At 44.1% G+C, this 25531-nt stretch overlaps 1 protein-coding gene across 5 annotated transcripts in view; it reads left to right on the forward strand.

The window, feature by feature from the left end:
- NBAS (NBAS subunit of NRZ tethering complex) overlaps positions 1-25531 on the forward strand; it is a 341233-nt gene that overhangs the window by 46351 nt on the left and 269351 nt on the right. For all 5 annotated transcript variants that reach the window (XM_075923472.2, XM_075923475.2, XM_075923474.2 and 2 more), the window contains 7 exons: positions 10720-10783; positions 15321-15514; positions 17031-17288; positions 17810-17935; positions 19140-19291; positions 21838-21975; positions 22304-22382. In XM_075923472.2, the coding sequence (XP_075779587.2) occupies positions 10720-10783; positions 15321-15514; positions 17031-17288; positions 17810-17935; positions 19140-19291; positions 21838-21975; positions 22304-22382 (1011 nt within the window). The remainder of the gene's footprint in view (positions 1-10719; positions 10784-15320; positions 15515-17030; positions 17289-17809; positions 17936-19139; positions 19292-21837; positions 21976-22303; positions 22383-25531) is intronic.

Below are 25531 nucleotides of genomic sequence, written 5' to 3' on the forward strand. Positions count from 1 at the left end.
TAGGTGAAGGATCGCCCTGAGCCGCAGATCGGAGCTTTGCAAAGCAGTTTCCCCCCTGTTGAGGCACGCATGCTCAGAAGGCGTCTCGAGCCCTTCCCGCCTTCTGTAGCGCGCGGCTCAACCCCCTCCCTTTCAGTTCCTCTTCAACCGCCCTCGTCAGCGGACAGAGCGAGTAGGAGCTCCCTCTCAGTCTTTCAGACTGCATTTCTATTAGTTAGCTTACACAGTTTTCCCCTATTATATTCCAAATTAGTTCTTTCCTTGTCTTCTTTTAAAATAACAACAACAACAACAACAAAAATTTTTCTTGTATAAAAGAACGAAACTGACAATATCTCCCTTCGGGGACTGGAACTCGCCTCAGACTGGAGCCCCGGTGAACTGGGGCTCTCTCTCCTCGGCTTTTCAAGTGGAAAAACAAATAAATCACATAAAAAGAAAAGAAAAGACTGTAACAAACAAACAAAACTCTGAAAACTTCAACAGTACAAGAAAATAAGAATCTCCCAAACTGTGTCAGCCTCCTCAGGCTTTAAAAAATGTGAGCAGTGCCGCGAGCCTATGCCGGCTTCTGACGGCCACACAAAATGTATTAGATGCTTGGGGGAAACTCACTCACCCCACAGCTGCATACATTGTGCTTCCCTCACGGCGAGAGCTAGAAAGGATAGGGAGCTCCGCCTGAGGCTGATTCTTTTTGAAAAGGCTCTGCAGCCTACGGAGCAGGGGGAACCGCAACATGGGACCCCCCCGCCGTCAAAAAGCACAAAGCAGAGAGCCTCACCGTCGCGCTCTCTCCTGCCTTCTTCCTCCCCAAAGACACAGGGAAAGGGGCAAGGAAGTCTGAGGACCCCTGCTAGCAAAGCAGAGGGAAGATCCTCCCGTTCGGCACCGGGACCGGTGCGTGCTGCCTCCGAGCCGTCCCACTGACCACCCGGGGCGGAAAGAAAAGCCGGCGCCGCTTCAAACAGCGGCGCCGCTTCAAACAGCGGTGCCGCTGTAAGCCCCGGCTCCGCTTCAAACCCCGGCACCGAAAAAACCCCCGGCTCAGCTTAAAGGGACGGTGCCGCTCAAACCGTCCGCACCGCACCACAAGAAAACGCATACAAAGCCAGCACCGCCTGCAACTGTAAATCAGACCTCTACACCGGTGCCGGCAGCAGACAGTGAGAGGCATCCTGGAGAATCTGCTACAGAACACTCTAACACAGCGTCTGACACTCACAGCAGGCAGCAGCATTCATGCCTGCCTCCTTCTGACTGCTCACCTGGGGGATCCTTGATAGGGCATTCCCCTCCCAGATCTATGTCACCAGTGTCCTTGCAAGATGCTCCCTTACAGGAGGATGACCGACATACGACATATTCTTCACGACACACATTGCCAAGGGGGTCTCGCTCATACTATCATAGGGCTGGACCACAACAAGCACCATGGCATCCTTACTGGTCATACCCACCCCCACCCTACCCACCCCAATGGGGGCCCTGGGATCATTGGGACCCATACAGACGTCGGTCCTCAGCCCACTCCTCACCATCTCGAAGGAACCTGCCTCATCTACAGCCCCTACCTCCGGCAACACACGCAGAGGAGGAGGAGGAGGAGGAGGAGGAAAGAAGTTTGGACAATGAATCCGATATCCAATCAATAAACATTACACACCTTGACGACCTGAGTGTCCAACAAGATGTGGCAGTTATACCATCAGATACAGAAGCGATTGACGACCTCAAACAGTTTCAAGAATTATTTAAATGAGTAGCGACAAGTCAGCATGTCTCCCTCCAAGAAGTGCAAAGGAAACAACATCACTTGTTAAAGAACCTGCACCCTACATTGCACAGTAAGATTGCCCTGCCAATTGACGAGGCAATCATGGAAACATCTGAGGAGCTGTGGAAGACACCCGCATCCATACAGCTGACTAATAAAAAGATTGACAGAAAATATTTCGTTCCACCAAAAGACAATGATTTCCTGTTTACACATCCACAAGCCAACTCCTTAGTTGTTGAATCAGCACAGCAAAGAGCGAAGTTGCCACAATACAAAAATGGCAATATGGACAAGGACCATAAAAAGCTAGACTTTTTCGGCAAGAGGATATACTCCTCTGCTACACTACAACTAAGAATATCAAATTATTCTGCCCTCTTAGCGAATCATGACTTCGATAATTATTCGAAGTTGGGAGAACTGATACCACATCTCCCTGAATCCAAAAGATCTACCTTGAAAGCGATATTCCATGAAGGCCATACGATCGCTCGCACCACTCTCCAAACCGCAATGGACGTCGCTGACACCGCAGCCAGGACTACGGCTATGGCGGTAGTCGTGCGCAGAACTTCCTGGCTACAGTCATCTGGAGTTCCCAGAGATCTTCAGCCCAAAGTAGAAGATTTACCATTCGATAAGCAAAAATTATTTGCAGCTTCTACAGACGAAATGCTACACAACAGTAAGAATTCAAAAACCACTCTTTGTACGTTAGGCATGTACACACCGCCTTTCAAACGCAGGCGATACACCCCATATAACACATACAATCGCTACAGGTATGGACAATACAACCGACCACAGAGACCGTATGAAGACACTAGGCCAAGACAACGACCTCCGAGGAGGCGCCCTAATCAGGGCCGCCCACCAACTGCTCAGTCCTCTAAGCAACAAATTTGAAGATGTGGTCGAGGGTCTGCAATACCTCCCTCACGATCTAGCAACAACGCAACAGGGCCATCTTTTTACCCACCGTTTACGACCGTTCCTCCCACAATGGGAATCTATAACATCGGACCGATGAGTTCTAGACATAATCCAAGTCGGCTACACCATCCCATTTACCACTACCCCACATACCCTTCCCCCTACCCCGTCCCTGTTCAGGGACTCCTCTCACGAAACTCTACTAAGACAAGAGATCGATCGACTCCTCTTAATCGGAGCCATAGAAAGAGTACCAGTAGAGTTTCACGGGAAAGGGTTTTACTCAAACTACTTTCTGATAGAGAAAAAAACGGGGGGCTGGAGGCCCATATTAGACCTCCGCAAACTGAACAAGTTTCTCAGGAAACAACGTTTCAAAATGGTCACACTTACAACAATCATTCCTGCGCTAGATCAAGGGGACTGGTTCGCAGCCCTCGACCTGCAAGATGCGTACTTCCATGTAACTATCCATCCTGCCCACAGACGCTATCTACGCTTTACGCTCGGCCCAGATCATTTTCAGTACAATGTTCTCCCCTTTGGCCTCTCGTCAGCTCCGAGAGTATTTTCAAAGGTACTAGCAGTCGTCGCTGCGTACCTCAGAAGACAAAGGGTCATTATATTCCCCTACCTAGACGACTGCCTTTTAAAGGGCTCGACACAGGAGGAAACCGCCTCCATGATAGATACGACCACATCCCTCCTCAATCGCCTAGGTCTTCTAGTCAATGAAAGCAAATCAACGCTTCACCCAGTTCAAGATATAGAATTAATCGGGGCACGCCTGGATTCAATCACAGCTCGAGCATACCTACCTCGGCAACGTTTCAGAACTATACAAGAGATTATAAGTGCGATGTTTACAACTCCTACCACTACAGTACTTACTTGTCTCCGACTAATGGGACACATGGCTTCCACCACCTACGTAGTCCGTCACGCTCGTCTGCATTTTCGATGCTTCCAACTCTGGATAGCAACTGTGTACATATCTTCACAACACTCCTTCAACAAGACAGTGACTATTCCACCAAACGTTCTTGCATCTCTACAATGGTGGACGGTACCGGACAACCTCCTGGCAGGCGTTCCATTCCAACAAATCGAACCCACTATACAGATTACCACAGATGCTTCCCTCCTTGGCTGGGGAGCACATATGAACGATCAGGGGATTCCGGGAAGGTGGTCCCCATCCGAGGCACGACTACACATTAACCTCCTCGAACTGCGGGCAGTAAGGAATGCCTGTGCACACTTCGCCCCCAACATTGCCAATCAGACAGTCCGTATCCTAACGGACAACATCTGCACAATGATTTACATAAACAGGCAGGGCGGAGCCCGCTCCCGCTCCCTCTGCGCAGAAGCTATCCGCCTGTGGAACTCCTGCATTCGCAACCATGTCACCCTCATAGCATCCTACCTGCCCGGGGTGAACAACACCAGAGCAGATTCACTCAGTCGCAACTTCACCTCAGATCACGAGTGGGAGTTACACACGGTGGTCGCAAACTCAATCTTCCACCAATGGGGATGGCCATCTATAGACCTTTTTGCGTCTACCCAGAATGCCAAATGCCCCCAGTTCTGCTCATGCGCAGGACTTGGCAGACGTTCCCTGGGGGATGCCTTTCTAATCAAATGGACGGCCCCCCTACACTATGCCTTCCCCCCCATACCACTCATCCCAAGAATCCTACGCAAGATCTGCACAGACGGAGCCCTAGTCATTCTGATAGCCCCATCATGGCCCCGACAAACCTGGTATCCGTACCTGCACAAGCTAGCAGTTCTCCCTCCTTATCGACTACCAAACCGTGTAGACCTGATATCTCAGAGCAATGGCACAATACTACACCCACAGCTCCATACCCTACACCTTCAGGCTTGGCTGCTCTCTGGTTCTCGGAGATAGAGAATCACTGTTCCCAGCAAGTGAAGGACATCCTCCTCCACAGTAGAAGACAGTCCACTCGAAAAACTTACCTGCAAAAATGGACACGATTCTCTCACTGGTGCCAGCGAACCAAAGTAGAGCCCCGGGTCGCCCCACTGAATACGATCCTGGACTACATTCTAGACCTTAAAGTATCAGGACTGTCAATCTCTTCCTTAAGAGTCCATCTTTCTGCAATAGCAGCGTTCCATACCTTGATTGACGGCTTCTCCATCTTTGCCCATCCTATTACTAAAAGATTCCTTAAAGGGCTCCACAACGTATACCTGCCCTACAAGGCCCCACCTCCCTTGTGGGACCTAAATCTTGTTCTCCACCACCTCACCAGACCTCCTTTCGAGCCTCTGGCTACAGTACCATTCCCGTTTCTCTTTATGAAAGTCTGCTTCTTATTAGCTATTATGTCTGTCCGACGGGTGAGTGAACTCGGGGCACTAATGTCTGTGAACCCCCTTACACTGTTTTTACAAAGGACAGGGTTATACTTAGACTGCACCCAACATTCCTGCCAAAGGTCTGTACGGAATTGCATGTCAACGAACCAATTGTACTACCTACCTTTTTCCCAAAACCGCATGCCTCACAGAAGGACGCCACCCTGCATACTCTGGACATTCGAAGGGCTCTCGCCTTCTTCCTAGAAAGAACAAAACCATTTCGTAAATCCGAAAGGCTTTTTATATCCATCGCTGAGCGTTCCAAAGGAACACCTCTATCATCACAACGAATCTCAAGATGGATTTCGTCATGCATAATCAAGTGCCACACCCTGGGCAATAAGCCATTACAGGGCCCAGCACGAGCACATTCCACTCGAGCCACAGCGGCACCTACAGCCTTTTTGAACAATGTCCCCTTAAGGGATATTTACCGAGCAGCAACGTGGTCTTCAGACCATACCTTTGCCAGACATTGTGCTATCCTACCACAACTTAAACATGACTCAGCAGTTGCTACGGCGGTGCTCTCTATCACCGCTAAACATTGACTCCGGCTCCCTCCAGCCATATATTGAATACTGCTTTGTAGTCACCTAGAGTGGAGCACCCACGGGGACACTACTCGAAGAAGAAAAGGGAGTTACTCACCTCGTGCAGTAACGAGTGTTCTTCGAGATGTGTGTTCCCGTGGGTGCTCCACGACCCTCCCTTCCTCCCCTCTGCGTGGAGTCTAAATTACTCGGGCGGAGACGAGGAACTGAAAGGGAGGGGGTTGAGCCGTGCGCTACAGAAGGCGGGAAGGGCTCGAGACGCCTTCTGAGCATGCGTGCCTCAACAGGGGGGAAACTGCTTTGCAAAGCTCCGATCTGCGGCTCAGGGCGATCCTTCACCTAGAGTGGAGCACCCACGGGGACACACATCTCGAAGAACACTCGTTACTGCACGAGGTGAGTAACTCCCTTCTTCCACCTCAGCCTTATTATTGGATTTGTACAGATAATGGGGAGGCCTGAAGCAGAACTTTTGAAGGGGCTCTCGAGGACATAGGATCTGGTATTGGAAACTGATACAGCCTCCCCTTTTGTTTTGTAAAACATTCTTTCCTATCTCACCGTGACATGGTCCCTCATCATCTCAGACTGTTGGCCGTTGAATACGATAGAAAAAGATTTTCGTCAGATTTCTTTCACCCCTTCATCTCCCCCCATTTCCATCCTTCTTCAATGACTCTTCTCACGAACAGCTTCTTGTTCAGTAGGTACAATCCCTTCTTTGGATAGAAGTTGTGAACAGGGTGCCTCAGAACTTGGTAGGTTTTACTCTTGCTATTTCCTAATCCCAAAGGTCAGAAGGGTTCTTTGACTTATCCTACTCCTATCAGTTAGCTCAAGAAACTGAGGTTCCACATAATCTCCCTGGCCTCCATTATTCCCTCCCCGGATTCAGGGATTTGGTACGCTACTCTCGACTTGAGACAGCTATTTCCACGTCTCTGTTTTCCAGGTCCACAGAAGGTTCCTCAGACCCATTACCAATTTACTGTCCTCTTCGCACTGTGGCCAGGTTTTTACAAAATGCATGGTAATGGTGGCAACCTTACTCAGACAGCAAAATATTCAATTTAGTGCTTACCTGGATGATTAGCCAATCAAGGACTGCTCCAGAGCACAATTGAGTGTCAGCTTTTATCTGGTCTGAGCCCTGGGCTTATCGATTAAATTAATACAAACTGTCTCTTGACTCTTGTTGCTGTCCAAAGATGCTTATTCTACTTGGGTCAGAGCCTTTTTCCCAGAGGCTCACTTACCTACAATGTTGGTTGTGATATTGAAGGTGAAGGCTCACAGTGTCACAGCTGCTCAAATGGTCACATAGCTGCATGCTCTTATGTGCTATAGTATGAAAATCTGTACCGCAGAGCCCTTTAAGCTTGGCTAGCCTTGGTGTACTTACTGAGCCATCATCATTTGGACTCAGTGCTTTCAGTTACCACTCTGATTCTTGTTTCTCACAACTGGTGGAGGCATCACTGCTCAGTGAGCATGGACAGTTCTGTGTCACTTCAGACATCAGTATTCCTAATCTTGGACATGTCTGCTCTAGGTTGGGGGCTCACTTCAAACACCTCATTGCACATAAATATCAGATCACTCAGAGCAGTCTCCCTCGCGTGCTGGGTCTTTCCACCTCAGATCACAGGCAGAGTAGTGAGAGTGCTCATAGACAGCACGGCAGCCATACGTTACATCAGTGACAGGGAGAAGAATGCTTATTCATTGAGCGTTCCTGCCAAAGTTGTTCTTGCAGTTTCATCATAATCTGGTTATTTTCCTGGCTGTTTTCTTCCCAAAACGTCACAGAAATATGGAGGAGCAGCTTTTCCGCAGGTGGGATGTTAGTATTCCCTGGACTTCGACAGTGAGAAAACCAAGCCGTTCTGTAAATCGCACAGCTCTTTGTGGCAGTAGTAGACTGGATGAAAGACCTACCAGTTTCAGTTCAGAGAATATCATCTTGGATCATTTCCTGTATTTTGTATGAGCTATGAGCAGACCAGATGTCCCACCTTCTGCCATCCTGACAGCCCGTTCAGTGAGAGTTTAGGCTTCATCCGTAATGTTTCCGTTCCAGTTTCCAATCCAAAACATCTGCAGAGAAGTGACATGGTCATCAGTACCTATGTTATCCTCCCACTGCACCATTACCTAGCAGGCTAGAAGTGATGTCCACCTTAGAATCATAGAATAATAGGACTGGAAGGGACCTCGAGAGGTCATCGAGTCCAGCCCCCCGCCCTCAAGGCAGGATCAAGCTCCGTCTACACCATCCCTGACAGATGTCTATCTAACCTGTTCTTAAATATCTCCAGAGAAGGAGATTCCACCACCTCCCTTGGCAATTTATTCCAATATTTGACCACCCTGACAGTTAGGAATTTTTTCCGAATGTCCAATCTAAACCTCCCCTGCTGCACTTTAAGCCCATTACTCCTTGTCCTGTCCTCAGAAACCAAGAGGAACAAATTTTCGCCTTCCTCCTTGTGACACCCTTTTAGATATTTGAAAACTGCTATCATGTCCCCCCTTAATCTTCTTTTTTCCAAACTAAACAAGCCCAGTTCATGAAGCCTGGCTTCATAGGTCATGTTCTCTAAACCTTTAATCATTCTTGTCGCTCTTCTCTGTACCCTTTCCAATTTCTCCACATCTTTCTTGAAATGTGGTGCCCAGAACTGGACACAGTACTCCAGCTGAGGCCTAACTAGTGCAGAGTAGAGCGGCAGAATGACTTCACGAGTTTTGCTTACAACACACCTGTTGATACAACCTAGAATCATATTTGCTTTTTTTGCAACAGCATCACACTGTTGACTCATATTCAACTTGTGGTCCACTATGACCCCTAGATCCCTTTCCGCCATGCTCCTTCCTAGACAGTCGCTTCCCATCTTGTATGTATGGAACTGATTGTTCCTTCCTAAGTGGAGCACTTTGCATTTCTCTTTATTAAACCTCATCCTGTTTACCTCTGACCATTTCTCTAACTTGCTAAGGTCATTTTGAATTATGTCCCTATCCTCCAAAGAAGTTGCAACCCCACCCAGTTTGGTATCATCTGCAAACTTAATAAGCGTACTCTCTATCCCAATATCTACATCATTGATGAAGATATTGAACAGTACGGGTCCCAAAACAGACCCTTGAGGAACTCCACTTGTTATCCCTTTCCAGCAGGATTTAGAACCGTTAACAACAACTCTCTGACTACGGTTATCCAGCCAATTATGCACCCACCTTATCGTGGCCCTATCTAAGTTATATTTGCCTAGTTTATCAATAAGAATATCATGCGATACCGTATCAAATGCCTTACTAAAGTCTAGGTATATGACATCCACCGCTTCTCCCTTATCCACAAGGCTCGTTATCCTATCAAAGAAAGCTATCAGATTAGTTTGGCATGACTTGTTCTTCACAAACCCATGCTGGCTATTCCCTATCACTTTATTACCTTCCAAGTGTTTGCATTAATTACCTGCTCCATTATCTTCCCTGGGACAGACGTTAAACTGACCGGTCTGTAGTTTCCTGGGTTGTTCTTATTCCCCTTTTTATAGATGGGCACAATATTTGCCCTTTTCCAGTCTTCTGGAATCTCCCCTGTCTGCCATGATTTTTCAAAGATCATAGCTAAAGGCTCAGATACCTCCTCTATCAGCTCCTTGGTTTCATAAAATGTGATAACATGCCTGCAAAAACAAACAAAAGGGTGGGCCAAGTGAGCTTTTATGTGACTTAAACCTCCCCCTTCCCAATGCTAAACTTTCCATTTCACCCTGTTGGGTTTTTCAAGCGTTGAGAGATGTCCTTTTGGTGTTTCAAATTGCTTGTGATACAGCCACTATATCTTGTATCTTGACAATGTCATGCATCCAGACCATACTCAGTAAATAGGCTGTTTTTCTTTCACATAGTGTATGACTTGAGATACGGCACTCTGGCTATGTCTAGACTGCAAACCTCTTTCGAAAGAGGCTCTTTCGAAAGATACTTTCGAAAGAGCCTCTTTCGAAAGAGAGCGTCTAGACTGCACGTTGAACTTTCGAAAAAGCGGCTTGCTTTTTCGAAAGAAAGCATCCAGTGAGTCTGGATGCTCTCTTTTGAAGAAGCCCTATTTACATTGAAGAACGCCTTCTTTCGAAAGAGGAACTTTCGAAAGAAGGCGTTCTTCCTCGTGAAATGAGGTTTACTGCCATCGAAAGAAAAGCCGCGTTCTTTCTATTTAATTTCGAAAGAACGTGGCTTGAGTCTGGACGCAGGGGAAGTTTTTTCGGAAAGAGGCTACTTTTCCCGAAAAAACCCCTGAGTCTGGACACAGCCTCTGTGTGAGAGTCACCATCACTCTCTTACAGTACATCTTTGTATGCTCTTTCCAAGATGAAGAAAAATATATTTCAGTGCCCAAAGGAAGGAGCTGTGTGTGCAGAGGTTACTAAATGCTGCTGGTTCCTCTGCTTCACTAGTCTCGCAAGGGAAAAGATATGAAGATAAGATGACTATAAAGCATAATTGTGGGTTCCTAAGATGCAAGGGCATTCACAGTGACATTTGCTTTCTCTGATTTATAATTAGTAATAGATCTCTTAGAATACCTGTGGTTAAACAAGTCACATGTAGTTTGGGAAAGTGGGAAGCTTAATTGGATATCCTGTATTTGAGAAATTAATGGACTATCATTGCTCTAGACTGTTGTCTAAATCAGTGAGTCATTGGGTTAACTGTTGTTCAATCCTGGCTTCTTATGCAGGAGTTGTCCTAGTCAGGTTACTGTACTAAATGGACCATGTGTCTCATCCAATGTGCATTTCCTATATTTCTAAAATAAGTATTTGTAGAAAAGGACCAACTTGTACATCTGACCTGTTGGAGGATGTATTGAATTTATATGGATGTAGTCTTAGTGATAAAAGAGCAGTTTAAGAATGGAAAATAGAAGGTGTTATCTTTTGTGAAAAGTAGCTAGATATAAAGGGGGCAAACTGTTTGCTTTTTAAAGATGATTACTTACTAATATATTTAATGTAACATTCCTACTTTTTTTAGCCAGGTTATGATGAGATCAATCCAGAGTGGAGACTTTCTGTTGAAAAAAGGAAGAAAATAAGAGGTGAGGTGTAGTCAAATTATTATTTTAAACATTGATGTCCTGAAAAAAAATACATTGTTTAAAGGAAATAGGTTTTAATTAAAATCTTGTATAGTATAGTTGTCAAAAATGTGCATCTTTAATTTGCAGTTCATCCTACTTTAATGAATGTCAGCATGCAGATGTTTTAAAATAATGATAGACACGCTTTGCAGTTGAAATATCCTTTTATTTATGGTTACAGATAATATAGGGGTTTTTCATTCATGGTGAATCAGAAGGTTGTGAATCCTGGCTTCATAGAAGGCTTAATGCTCAGCAAAAAATCTGCCTGTCTTGGAAATATGGGAAACAATAAATAGCATGCGGCAGAAATTTTCAGAGTGCCCCAGGGAGCCTCTTGGGATATTTTGCATCCCTTAGAATGAACATGATCCATAGAACTTCTGAATCCTATGGAGATCAGTGGACTTCAGAACCCCAGCTCTAGCCTGAACTGCAACTTCAAAGTGCTGTCTGGATAGCTATTTGTGGAATGCTGATGTGAGCCCTACTAGAGAAGATTAGCTCCCACAGGCTCGGTAATGCAATGTAGACGTACCGTTGGAGTTCATAGTGCTGAATACAGATTTCGTATTTAATTTAGTCTTTCCCCTCCACATTAGCATGGTGAATTTTAAAAGGTCAGGAACAAATTACAACACTATAGGAGGAGGTTGGTCTGCCTTCTTGTCTTATTAATATTTTAGATGATAGCATGTTTTAATGTTTTTTAATAAATGCAGTGTTAGTGCCATGCTTGTACATTGGTATCAGAACAATGTCTACAAATCTAGTAGATAGTTTTCAGTGCAAAAGAGCTACTATCGTCATGCTTCCACTGATATTCCTTGTTAATTTATTTGTATTGCTGTTGTACCTCTTGGTCTCAATCATAGATGAGGACTACATTTGACTAGGGTAATTGTGGGCCTAGCTATTAGAGGTTACAATCTGAGGGTATGTCTGCACCGCATGTCTCTTTCAGGACACCCTGCATTTACACAAGCCGCCTCTTTTCGAAATAACAGGCACGCTGTTTCACCATCCCGGTAAAACTTGTTGCACAAGGGATAAGGAATGGCTTGAAATAGCATGTTATTTCAAATTTGGCACCGTGTAGACATGCCAAATTTTGAAATAGATTTGAAATAAGATACGCAATTTGTATAGTGCAAATTGTGTATCTTATTTCAAGTTTAGGGTGCTGTGTAGATGCACCCTAAGTGACCTTGTATGCACAATCACAGTAAAGATTTATCTAGGAGAGAGGTGAAACAGTCCAGTTACAAGAGAATAAAGTTATTTTTGCCCAATTACATGACTTGATTTAAAACCAACAAAATCTTTCTTGACACTAGGGATGTAAAAGGTAAACCGGTTAACCAGTAAGCCTCCCCTTGAACTGGTGAGGCCTACTAGTTCCAGGTAAGTGGTATGGGCTGGAGCAGCTTCCCGCCCACCCCGGGTAGGGGGCTGCTCCAGCTTCGCTGAGCCCGTGGGAGCAGCCCCTGTCCATAGCTCTTCCTCCCTCCCCCCATCACAGGTTACATGCTGATTTCTCTGGAGCGGGAGCAGCAGCAGAACCCACAGCAAAGCTGCCTCCCCAGGAGTGAGGTCAGCAGCAGCCCTTTCTGGCCCTGTTCCCAAGGAGGCTTCACTGCAGGCTCTGTAGTATAAAGATTATTTAAGTTTTATACAGCAGAGCCCACAGTGTGCGCTCAGATTTTAAAACACATTTTTCCATCCCTACTTGACACCATGTTTGCCTGCGATCAGAGTGGAAATCTTCCAAGAATGCAGAGTTTCAGTATAGTTCTTCTAGTAGTATCCCTGTGGGTGCTCCACTTTGAGGTGTGCCACGGAGACTTTTGACAGCAGTGCCTCCTCTCCCTCCCTCCGCTCCCCCCACCCCTTGATCAACTGTGCATGCTTTTGAAATGGCCGTCCCACGTGCACAGTCAACCACACCTCCTCAGTTCCTTTCTGACTGCTGCTGGCTTTGGTCGCAGCAGAGCAGTTGTCCTCAATTGAGTTTCCTACTGATTTTAGGTTTAGTGTTAATAGTTCAGTTTTTAGTGTTAATTAGATTAGATTAGCTGTTACTTGTTATATACCAAAAAAAAGAAAGGAGGAGAAATCCTTCCTTCCGCTTATTGGGAGCTGCGGTTACTACACTGCGTGCACTTGAGGTCTCAAGCCTTAGAGACCTTTTTAAAACTGCCTGTCTCCCAGGATGTGCCTGGTTCCCCGGGATTCTAAAAGTGTGAATCCTGCAAATTGTCAATCTCAGAATCTGACGGACACTCAGAATGTGTCCCTGCCTTAGTCAGGACCACAACACTGAACAGTGCACGCAATGCCTGAAATTGACTAGCAGGGGAAGGCGAGCTTGGGCACTCCAACTTAAACTACTGCAGCTCGAAAGCTTCAAGAGCTGCCTTGGAGTCAGCCCAAATTTTGCCCGCAGACTTATGACCCCTGGGGAGGCTCCTGACAAAGGGACTGCTCCTTGCTGAAGCCCCAGGGAGCAGGACAGGGCTCAAACACACAAGAAGAGGTCCACTCCTTGGTGGGGTCCAATTCCTTGCCGAGGAAGCACTTGGCAAGCAAGAAGTCTGTCTTCTCACCTACTGTAGCTAAAGGGCTAGAGAAACAGACTGGGTATGGGACCGGCACCTATAAAATCAGGGGCCCCAAAGAGAAGGACTGACCGTCTTCCATGAAGCCAAGCATGGAGTTAAAACAGAGGAGCTCTACACCGGCACCGGCGAAAGCATCAGCACCAGCGAGATTGTGATCAGTGTTGGCACTGAGCGCTTTAAATATAAGTGCCTACATTGCTGTCACCGGTTGAACGCCCGAATGCACTTAACAAGCATCTAGGGTTGCCAGGTCTCCGGTTTTTGAACCCAACAGTCCAGCATTTGAGCTTTCTGTTCGGGAAATAAATTGAGAAAATATAAATGTCTGGTATTTTCTAAATAAGATGTAATGTAGATTGTGATGTAATGTCAAGTGTGTCCGGTATTTTTGTTGAAACTATCTGGCAACCCTACAAGCAACCAGCACCAGCTCAAGCTTCAATGCTGGTGTCGATACTACAAATGCCTCCAGTGCCCATCCTGCTCCCCCCACCTCCTCTGTCTCGGTTTACCACCATAGTAGATATGATGGTGGCATTAGTACCGGGAATGCCACTCTTTGGCACAGATGGCACCTCACATACCTCTAGATGCAATTTTTCTTCAACACTGGCTTTGACACCGCCTATAATGAGTGACAATGACGATGATCAACCTATACAGACACATACTCCCGGAAGTTCGTCACTTAAGCCGACGCAGCAAGTATAGCAGTGGCAACAGCCAGAATGGTTTCCACCAGCCAAATGGCTGTATTGGGGCCTGTGGGCTGCAAAGAGAGTTCAACAACCTCAGCAGCTGCAGCTGCCGTAGGCACCCAGCCTCAGGTCCCCCCTGGTCAGTCACCTGACCGTGCCTACTTCTCAGAGAATGAAGAGAAAGTTAACATCACAAAAGGGACAGAGTGAACAACAGATTCGCATCCATCTACACTTTTTTCGTCCTCATCACCTGATGACATAATCCTTAAGATGGTGATTAACATGATCAGAATAGTTTGCAATAGAAAGAACAGCATCTGCCTTGTTTTGGGAAGACTGGTGTAGCTAAACAGTTCAGCTATTGTATAAAATCATTGCCAGGTAGTGAGAGATCAGCATTCCAAATCAGAGAAGAGCCCAAGGAAAGCGTGTTGATAAAATATAACTGCAATTTAAACGCTGACATTCCCACACTTACACAGTTTCTGATATTGGAATTATGTATGTAATAAAGTTCAAATGAGAATAATTCAAAGTAAAAAGAATGGACTGGAGTGAAATGAGAGTTTGCTGTAATATTTAGAAAATAAGGCAATGTCTATCTTCTGTGAAGTTTGACCTCTAACTTCATAAGCAAATAGTTGCCTTGGAGAATTTTAGATTGTAATTCTTTTTAAAATGTCATCTTCACAACTATATTTTCTCCCTGGATGGTCCTCAAGGAGTTCTGCATTCACTTGTGGCATGTCCTGCAGCTGGATGCAATTTCTTCTGGGTTCCATCAGTAATTCTCTATTCATTTGCCAAAGAAATTCACTCCCAGCTGTTCTAAGGAGCAGTGGACCAAATCTTTATAAAATATTCAAAACCTATCATACGCCGTGCAAGTAAATTAGCTTGCTGTAGATTAGTTTTTTTTTTTTTTCAAGCAGCATATAAAAAGTAATGCAGTTAGGTCACAATCTATAATGGTTTAGTTTTACTTTTATTTATATAGAGTTGACTAAATTAAAATACTATTGCTGTTCAATAAAAATTTAGTGAAATGAGTTTGCATGTGATGCTGATTAGAGTGTCTGTTAAATTGGGCCACCACATGAGGTCTTTTAATGACTGAAGACCCGTCAGCTCTTGGTTTTTTTGTTAGAAATGTCTTTTGTTTTCTCCTTTTAGATAAAGAATTGTATTACCCACTAATGGATGTAAATTGGTGGGCAGAAAATGCTGTGATCTTGGCTCGCTGCTCTGGTGCTTTGACTGTGTCTTCTGTGAAAACATTAAAAAACTTATTGGGGAAGTCATGTGAATGGTTTGAAAGTTCCCCTCAGGTCACTTCTTCTCATGATGGAGGATTTCTAAGTCTGGAGGTAAAACATATACTAACAATACTAACCAAACAAAACCCGACTGGAGTATAATAAAACCTTTCTCTTTTTTTATTTTGGTAATATGCGCAACTTAAAATCTTTATACGAAAGCTGACCATCTCTCCTACCCTAATAACAGATGCTAAATGAAATCTTGTCTTACTGTGTTGTTGTTTTTACAAATTGTTTTGTCATATGTACTCTGCTGGACTATCCTAAATGATGGAAGCTAGCAACATTGGTCAAATGAACAAACTAGTTTAAAATTGTTGTTGTTTTTAGTTGCTTCCTTTCTGACTAAATAAACAAGGCCACATTCTATTGAGATATTTGCTTAGTTTGAGTGTAGATTCTTTGATTCAGTTTTTTGTTACTTGGAGAAAATGGGTTTTCTTCAATCTATTTTAATCAGAAGGAAGAATAAATCTTGTCCATATGTATGTAATTTTTTTCATTCTCTGATCTGTATGAAAATTATTTATAAGTTGGTACAACCATGGCAATTCATGTGTGCATTAATATGTATCAGATTGTATGAAAAATCATGCAAATCTGTTATCCTTCCTCAAGTAAAACTCTTACTGGCCTAGAAGTCTAATGGATAGTTAGTATGTTTTACTTTAGTGGGGAATGCAGACTTTATTCCTTTTTCAGAAAAGAAAAAATGCTATTAAAAACAAACTATGTATAATGTGGTTTTTGTAAAGTTTTTCATGTGTTTAAATTATGCTAAAAAGCTTCCTGCCCTCTGTAATATATAATTACAGTTTTATTTCAATCCAAGCAACTAAACCTTTGATTTTCCTTTACAACTGTTACGACATGTTGGATTTACAACATAAGAACAGACAAATGACCATTCTGGGTCAGACTAGAGGTTCATCTAGTCCAGTAACTTGTCTTCCCACAGTGGCCAATACCTGTATTTCACAGTTACTTGTTTCAAAACAGCGTCATTGCAATATAAACAAGTTTGATCACATGTAGCATGTACCGTGTAGAAATAATGTTAACTGAAAGACCTGAAAAGCTTCCTATCACTGTCTTCTTATTGTTCTTTCAGGATGTTAACATTCAATTAATCAAAGAGAAGCTTAGTACATTGATACAAAATTCCAAATAATGACTAAATATGTGACTTTTCAGTATGCATATTGCTTAACTCATGTTACCTACTTTTTCTGCTATCAGAACTGATATGGATTTCCTCTTAGTTCCCCAGTCTGTATGGCTGCCTGCCTTTTTTAGAGGACACTGAGTCTGACTGGTAGCCTATTTTGATTTATGGAAGTAGTTTTGTTCAGTGGGATTTGGGTCAGTTCTGTAGGGGAGCCAAGACGCAGCCTTAAAGTACAAATTACAGGTTACAAAGCTAATATTTTAAAGTTCATGAGGGGAGAGTTTGAGGGTCCTTCATCCTGAAGTTGATATGAATAGTGGATACTCAGCATTTCACAGAATCAGGCTGGAGCAGAGTAACAACACAGTTTTAACAACATATTGCTTTTCCATGTAGTGTGAGATAAAACTGGCTTCAAAAAGATTACGCTTGGAAAGCAGGCCTGGGGAAGAAGACGAAGGCGAAGATGACTTTGACTCAGATGACGAAATTTCTGCCAAGGCCAGATACTTCAGTTACGTAAAGCAAGGCTTGTATTTTGTGACAGAAATGGAGCGTTTTGCTCCTCCACGAAAACGTCCGCGTACTATTACAAAGCATTATCGCCTTGTGAGTTTAAGATCCACAACCCCAGAGGAGCTTTACCAGAGGAAGGTGAGACATGAGACTAGGACAACGGTGAAGTTTCACCAAAAAAACCCCTGTTTTTCATTGTTTTAGGAAGACCAGGTTTAATATCTTCCCATTTTTTCCTGTTAATACAAGGATCTAGCCATGCATTTCTAAGTTGTGTGTGTTAATATGTATAATATTGCATGAAAAATCCTGCAAATCTCAGTTATCTTTCTTCAGGTAAAACTCTCATTAGCCTTGAAGTCTCATGGATAGTCAGTATATTTGACTGAGGAAGAGTTTTTAGCTCTCCAATATGTACATGCCTTTTTGTGTTTTGGGACTGTCTCTTAGCAGCCCCTTAGTGTTTGTGGAGAATGAGATCTGGAGACCTTTTTTTCTTCCATGCACATTTTTCTTTTTCAGTCCCTATTTAATTAGACTATTGTAGTCACTCATTCTCTCTTGACCTCTTCTCCCCTCCCCCCCCACTCCAATTCACAAATAACTACAAAGCAGCTCCATTCTATCAAAGATGTTTATATTCATGTACTTTATTTTAGATTGATAATGAAGAATATGGTGAAGCTTTATCTTTGGCTCAAGCATATGGTCTAGATTCTGATCTTGTATATCAAAGACAGTGGAGGAAATCAACTGTTAACATTGCTTCTATTCAGGACTACCTGGTATGTGTTTAAGTTGAAAGAAATTTCTTAATATAGAATCATAGAATGCTAGGTCTGGAAGTGACCGCTCGAGGGGTCATTAAGTCCAGGTACCTACCCTCATGGCAGGACCAAGCACTGTCTAGGATCATCCCTGATAGATGTCTATCCAACTTGCTCTTAGATAGTTTCCACAACCTCCCTAGGCAATTTATTCCAGTGTTTAACCACCCTGACAGTAAGGAATTTTTCCTAATGGCCAACCTAAATCTCCCTTGCTGCAATTTAAGCCCATTGCTTCTTGCCCTATCCCCAGAGGCCAAGGAGAACAACTTTTCTTCCTCCTCCTTCTAACACCCCTTTAGATACTTGAAAACAGCTATCATGTCCCCTCGGTCTTCTCTTTTCTAAACTAAACAAGCCCAGTTCTTTCAGTCTTCCCTCATTGGTCATGTTTTTAATATCCTAATAGAAATTGAAATCATGTTCTAATTTATATAACAAAGTTGGGGCTAATTTCATTGACTCCTAGAAGATTAGGATTGGAAGAGGTCTCAGAAGGTCATCTAGTCCAGTCCCCTGCTCAAAGCATTATGAACTCCAACTAAATCATTGCAGCCAGGACTTTGTCAAGCCCCGCATTAAAAACCTCTGAGGATGACAATTCCACCTCCCTCACCCCCAGAAAATCCATTCCAGTTAATCACCCTCCCAGTAAAATAATTTTTTCCTAGTATCCAATCTAGATCTCCTTACCTCAACTTGAGGCCATTGTTTCTTGTTCTGTCATCTGTCACTACTGAGAACAGCCTAGTTCCATCCTTCTTGGAAGCCTCCTTCAGGTAGTTGAACATTGTTAGCAAATCCCTCCTCACTCTTCTCTTGGTTGAAGGTATTCTGTTGGCTTATGAGCCTCTGATAATTTAAAGGTGATGTCCCACTGCTAATTAATCCTAACCAATACATTGCAGTTCATTTACTGACAGGTTAGGAGATGCTATAAATAAAAGGAAATTGCAATTTTCAAAGCAAAAATAAAATCTATTTTCTTTTCTTCTTTCTATTGGTTCGTTCCCTTGTTCAGTTCACATTGAGTCTTCCCATTACCAGATTAAATTGACAAGATTCTAAATGGAAGAGAGGCAGATTGGAAAACACTGATCTCAGTGCTTTGGTGGGTTATAGCATATTGCCCCATGCTTACCTCTCTCTCTCATCTGGGTAGAGTAAAATTAAGAAGCGATCCTGGGTTCTTCATGAATGCCTGGAAAGAGTTCCTGAGAATGTGGATGCTGCTAAAGAGTTGCTGCAATATGGTTTAAAGGGCACAGACTTGGAGGCTCTCATAGCTATTGGAAAAGGAGAAGATGGTGGCAGGTTTGTTGGATAATTTTTATGTATCCAGCACTTAGGAATTATGCAGTGAATTTGTCAGTTAAATACAAACTGTAGTCTTAAGAGATTTCGCAGGACACATGGTTTAAAATATTTCCCCAAATGAATAATTGTAACCAGTAGTAAAGATAGCAGTCAAATTCTCCTGTGAATGAAAATAAAGTAAATTGTGATCTTTGAAACTGAATGCAATAGAGACTAAATGAATATATAGACAATAATTTGGAAGTCATCCCAAAATCTCAAAATTTCTGTACATAGTATTTTAAAAATATGGGTATTTTGTCAAAGTAATACAATATAATCATGCCATTTTCAATTATTTTGGTAATTTATTTCAAGATACTTGCTAGCCACTGTCTGTAACAATGCAGACATTAAAAAGGATTCAGGATTTTTTTTTTGACAAATAGATTCCATACTATGCATATTGGGACAGAACTTTGAGTAATTCATTTAAACTACAATTTAGAAACGTTTTCCATGGCCCTTAGAAATAGTGTAAAGGCTTGGGGAAGTCATGGAGGATCTGAGGAAGAAAGAAGTATTTCTGGAAAGGCGCCTTGGCGTGAACTTGAAGTGTTGTTGCATGTAAATGGGGGAAGTATGGAACTGTTTTAGGGTTAGGAGTGGAGGGGAAGAAAGAGATTGTTAGGGAACCTTCCCCATGCAGACCCTGACTGATTCTTAGTCTTTTTGTCAGTCAGCCATCTCACAACCATCCTGTAATCATGCATTCCTACTCAGTGATCCCATCACTCTGTGTTTCTGAAGCCTCACTCCCATTCAGTCCCTGCCCCAGTTGGTTCCACCTGCTAGCCCCTCTGAGCTGCAGTCTGTAACACCAGCAGTCCTAGATTCCCCAAGCTGTCTGGGCCCCCATATCTCTTGCCTCCAACTTTATGAAGAAGGTGGCTTCTACACTGTCCTTGTCTGTGGAGTGAGCTGTTCCGGGATCAACTGCTCTCTATTCTGGCACAAAGAGGTCCTTGAGTGGAAAAAGGTGTTGCTCTAGCACCTTTCTGTCAGAATTATCATCTGCAGGGAGGGAAATGACAATTTTGCACAGCACATTAATTCTGTGCATGTGCAGTGGCACAGAATTCCCTTAGGATTAAGTGTTGAAATGGCCTGTTTTTAAGGCAGAACGCTGCTTTTGCCTTAATTCTTAAGCTGTGTAGGTTAAACAATCAAACAAACAAACCTCCAGGGAAACAGAACGTAGTCTGCTTCTGTCTTCTGTACAGAAGATTGAAGAAGACACACAAGATGGTCATTTTTGTTGGTAGAACCATAGAATACTAGAACTGGAAGGGACCTCAAGGGATCATCAAATCCAGTCCTCTGCCCTCGCGGCAGTACCAAGCACCCAATAACTCAATACAATGGTGAAATATAATTTCTTCTTGAGTTTGGGATGTAAAATCCCATTTAATCAGTTAACTAGTTAAACGATATGTTTATCTGTTAAACTGTGGAGGTGGGACTGCCTGGAGCATGGTGGGACCGGCCGACCTGGAGCAGACCCCACCCTCCAGCCTGGCCAGGCCTTCTTTTGCACCAGTTTACTGGTTAACCATTCACATCACTACATGGGTGTATATGTAATAACTAGGGATGTTAAGAAACATGTAATTCATTAATCATGTAGTTGACAAAAATATTTTTCGACTGCATGATTAATTGATAAGGGATAGTACTCAGTGCTGGCTTATGCTGGATCCTGTGTGTTACCCCTGCTCTGGCTCTGCATTGAAAATATTTTAGAAGCTGGGCAAGCAACCTGGCGCAGTCACTGCTTGCATCTAGTCCTGGGAGCTGTCCCCACAGCCAGAGCAAGTTCTTGGGATCTGGCACAAACCGGGACTGAGCTGGGCTGCCTGCCTGCCTGCCCAGCTCTTAAAATACTTTCAGTGCAGAACCACACCGGCAGTAGCTCCCGGGACCAATGCGAGCTGGGACTGAGACAGGCTGCCTGCCTGCCCAGCCCCTAAATTACTTTCCCTGCAGAGCTGAAGCGGGGCTATCTCTGGGGACTTAGCACCAGCCAGGACTGAGACACACTGTTGGCCAGCCCTCTAAAAACTTATTGGTGGGGGGTGGAATGCCTGTAGTCGATAGCATTAATCAATAAGCTTTTGCTTATCGGTTAATGCTATTGGATAATCGTTTAATTGTGTGCACTATTATATCTCCAGTAATAACTGCTATATATATCAGTATGTGCTCCAGCAGTATTATCAGGAACTTGATAACTTGTTGGATTTGTAAACTTTTAACCAATGAAAACCTTGTGCATTTTCTGAAGTAAATGTGAACAATACCCTCCCTGGTATTTCTGAATTAAGAATACATCACTCAAGCTCAGAATAGCAAAATTGTTTTCCAAGTAATTAATTCATTGTCACCAGTTTCAATACAAATCAATTTAGATACAAAAGGTACAGACAGAAAGTTGTGTAACCTCTGACTGAATAACCAGCTCTTCATATCTTTTTGTCAACATTGATTTTTGTTTCTTTCTGCAGATTTATCTTACCAGGTGAAGTGGACATTGATGAAATCCCCTATGAAGAATTTTTGTCACCTGATGAAGAAGTAGAAAATAGAAAGGAAAGGGAGGCGAGGAAGCATCAAGAACTGCTTCTATCAGTGAACTTTTCAAAGTAAATAATATGACAGACCTAGGTTTGCTTAAATTCATAGGCTTATAAATGCATAATTGTCTAAATATATTTTACTACTACTGTGGACTGTGGTTAAAATTTTAATCAGTAATGTAATATGAAAGTTTTCAGTTTATTGAATTTCCTTTTGTGCTTCCAATATATGGATCTGGTGAAACATTTATTTTTTTCTTCTTCTCTTGTGTTCTTGTTGTCTTTGAATAAATATTTGTTTCCATAGAAGTCTAATTTTGAAAGTTTGGCTATCATGTTAATGTGCTATAGCAAGCTTGAAAATGTAGTGATCTTTTTCTCTCTTTGAAAACAGGCTAACACTAGAACAAAAGGAACTTTCTCGAAGCAGGCTGAAATTATTAACCTATTTAGATAGACTTGCAACTTATGAGGTGAGAAGATTGGGTTCAGTCCTTAGATCCTGTCTTATGAACAGCTTATGTTGTTTCTCTGACTGATTTTGTTCTATTTTCAGTCTTCTCTATTGATTGTTGTTTTATCCTCTATCTGTTAGCAGTAATTTAAAAATATACCTGCTGTGCTTACAATAATTGAATGGGAATTATACAACAGAGATTTTTGATTGTGAAAATGGGAAACTTAATGTGTCTTTAGGGAAACATAGTGAATGAAGAAAATGGGTTACCACATGGCCCTTGTTGTGGGTCAGTCACCATTTCCTTGGTGACTCTTTCTGGGTCAGAGGAGGAGGAGCCACGCCACCTTACTATATTGCTGGGATCTCACGTCACTTGTTTGGGGAATTAGTCATAGGGTCCTACTTGTGAATGGGCTGAGCTTGGCCTTGTTCCACTACCCAGGCAGAGAAGGTGGTTCTTTCCCCCTCACCCCCTCTGGGCTGGAGGGAGGCTTCGCTGCCTCACTAGACCCCTGCGTTAGTGCTATAGACAGTGTAATAGTTTATGTACAACCATTCAGATCCAACTCAGCTGTTCTGAGCATTTTTCATGAGATACTGGCAGAAATGTATGAGAACTGTCTACACTACCAACTAAAGAGAAAAGCCAAGTCACAGCCAAATATCAATATACCTTTTTAAAATACAGATATGTGAACTTGGTAGCTATGCTTGCTTCTACTAGAAGCAAAATACCTTAATATTTACAATAAACTTATATGGTAGTGTGGCGGTGTACGCTCGCCTCGGCATGTTTCTATGACTATTCCAAAGTGCGGTCGCCACTTGATTGGTCACTGGACCCAAGGCTGACTGGCTAGTCCGTAACTCACTTGCCCCGTGCGTAATTCTTAGTCCATAGGTAGTCCGATTTGCAGGGCTTAACGGCCTACTGGCTGAAGTCAATAAGTGTCCCTGACCTCAGGGTAGTAGGGCCTAATGGTCAGAGTCAGAGGGTACGTCTACACTGCCACCCTAGTTCGAACTAGGGTGGCTTATGTAGGCATTCGAAATTGCAAGTGAAGCCCAGGATTTAAATATCCCGGGATTCATTTGCATCTTGCCGGGCGCCGCCATTTTTAAATCCCCGTTAGTGCGGACTCCGTGCCCACGGCTATACGCGGCACAGAGTAGGTAGTTCGAATTAGGCTCTCTAATTCGAACTACTGTTACACTTCGTTCCACCTCGAACTAGCCAGTATCAGTGAGGCGGGGATTTGCCCCTTGTAGGGGGACCCAGGCCTACACTGCTCCATCAAGTCCCAACCCAGGGCCCTATAAGTGTAGGGGTTGCCTACTGCTCCCTCTTGGCGGTGTCTCCGGCTGAAACATGCTGAGAATACCTGAGTGGGAGGGGCAGCTTCTGTACCCTCCCTGGGTTGCTTCCTTCCGGTCCCATTGGGGTGTCGTCCCATGTAGCTGTTGGGTCTCCCAGTTCCCTGGCTGTGGTTTCTCCCTGAGTTTCCATAGGGGTTGAACAGTTGCTGCCATCTGGCCCATCAGCTCCCTATATCTGGACCACGGGCTGTAACAGTACTGGAGCTCAGTCTAGAGCAGGGGTGGGCAATAATTTTTTGCTGGGAGCCATTTTCGAAATGTTTGAAGTGGCCCCCAGACACACAGGAAAGGGTGGGGCATCAAGCGGAAGGGGCGGGGTGAAGTTACTTCTGGGTTCCCTACCTCCAGACAATCTTTAGTCTGGGGGTGAGGGAGTGCCTTTGTCCCCCTCCCCACCATCCACATTACCCCTAGGTGCCCATGCCCCTGCATGGGCGGAGACTTCCCGCGCTCCCCAGCCCCTAAGACAAATAGGGCCTTGGGGTGGGAGAGCACGCAAAGCCTCCTCTGCTCTCCCCTGCCCTGTGAGCAGTTTGCGGCACTTCAAAGTGCCACATGCTCCTGGCAGGGCAGGAGGAGCTTCAGCACGCTCTCCCGCCCCCAAGGCCAATTGGCCTTGGGGCAGGGGAGCAGCAGGACCTCTGTGGGCCGGATACGGCCCGCGGAGGCCTTTTTGCCCACCTCTGATCTAGGGAACCTTCCCCTTCGCTGGCCAGCCCAGACTGAGCTTCTCCCTGGCCTTTTATACCACCCTAGCACTTTGAGCATGCCCAGTCTGCTTGAAGGGGTGGGACTTCTGTTGCACACATGATTTTCACCCCTCCCATTGTAGTGTGGGGTATGCCCACCCTGTCACAGGTAGTAATTTAAGCTTAGAAGTGTTGAGTTGCTATGCTCTTTGGAGGTTTGAAACTAAACCAAGGATAGGGAACCATTTTTGCATCAGAGGCCCTGACACAAGAAAAGTCAGTCAAGTGCTGCATATAACTGAGAAGTAAGGGGGGAAAAACCTCTCACTGTGGCCCCTGACTGAGAAGCAGAAAGGCACTCCACACATTTCCCTTGCACAACAGAGCCTATGGTGGCTAGCCTAGTAGATTATGTGCGCTCCAGCCCCGTGGGAGGCAACAGGGGAGCTGGAGCACCAGTACTGGCTCCCTAATTCTGGAGGGTCCCCTGAGCCTCGGGGGCCGGATCCAGGCAATCCAGGGGCTGCATCCGGCCCCTCAAACCTGAGGTTCACCACCCCTGAACTAAACATTCAAATATTTTTTCCCAGTATATTAAATTTCACTTAGTTTGCACAAAGATAGTGAATTGCATAGAATCCAAATTGATTGACAATTAAATTCCCAATTGTCCCTCATACGCTTAAAAAGTTGCTAATGATTTTGTCCACTTAAACAGATACCATATACAGTAGACTGCCGATAATCCGGAACCTAGGTGGGACCTAGGTGGTGCCGGATTATCAGATATGCCGGAGTATCAGGAGGTACTATAAACTGGTTATGTATATACTGTATACAGTATATACAGTATATAAAGTGTTCTTAACCCTTTTTATTGTACATACTGCATACAGTATACTGTAACGTTTTAGTTTTTTAAACCCCTTTTTACCCTTTTCGCTCAGTTCAGCTGCTGCCTCTGTTACTTTGTGACTCATTTTTTGCCAAAGCCTCTCTTGCCATTTTGATGCCGGACTATCAGGAGTGCTGGACTATTGGATGCTGGACTATTGGAGTTTTACTGTACTTGAAATCTAGAGACTAATAATAATAT

This window comes from Pelodiscus sinensis, chromosome 3 (assembly GCF_052426305.1).
Source record: "Pelodiscus sinensis isolate ZL-2025 chromosome 3, ASM5242630v1, whole genome shotgun sequence".
Classification (NCBI taxonomy): Eukaryota; Metazoa; Chordata; order Testudines; family Trionychidae; genus Pelodiscus; species Pelodiscus sinensis.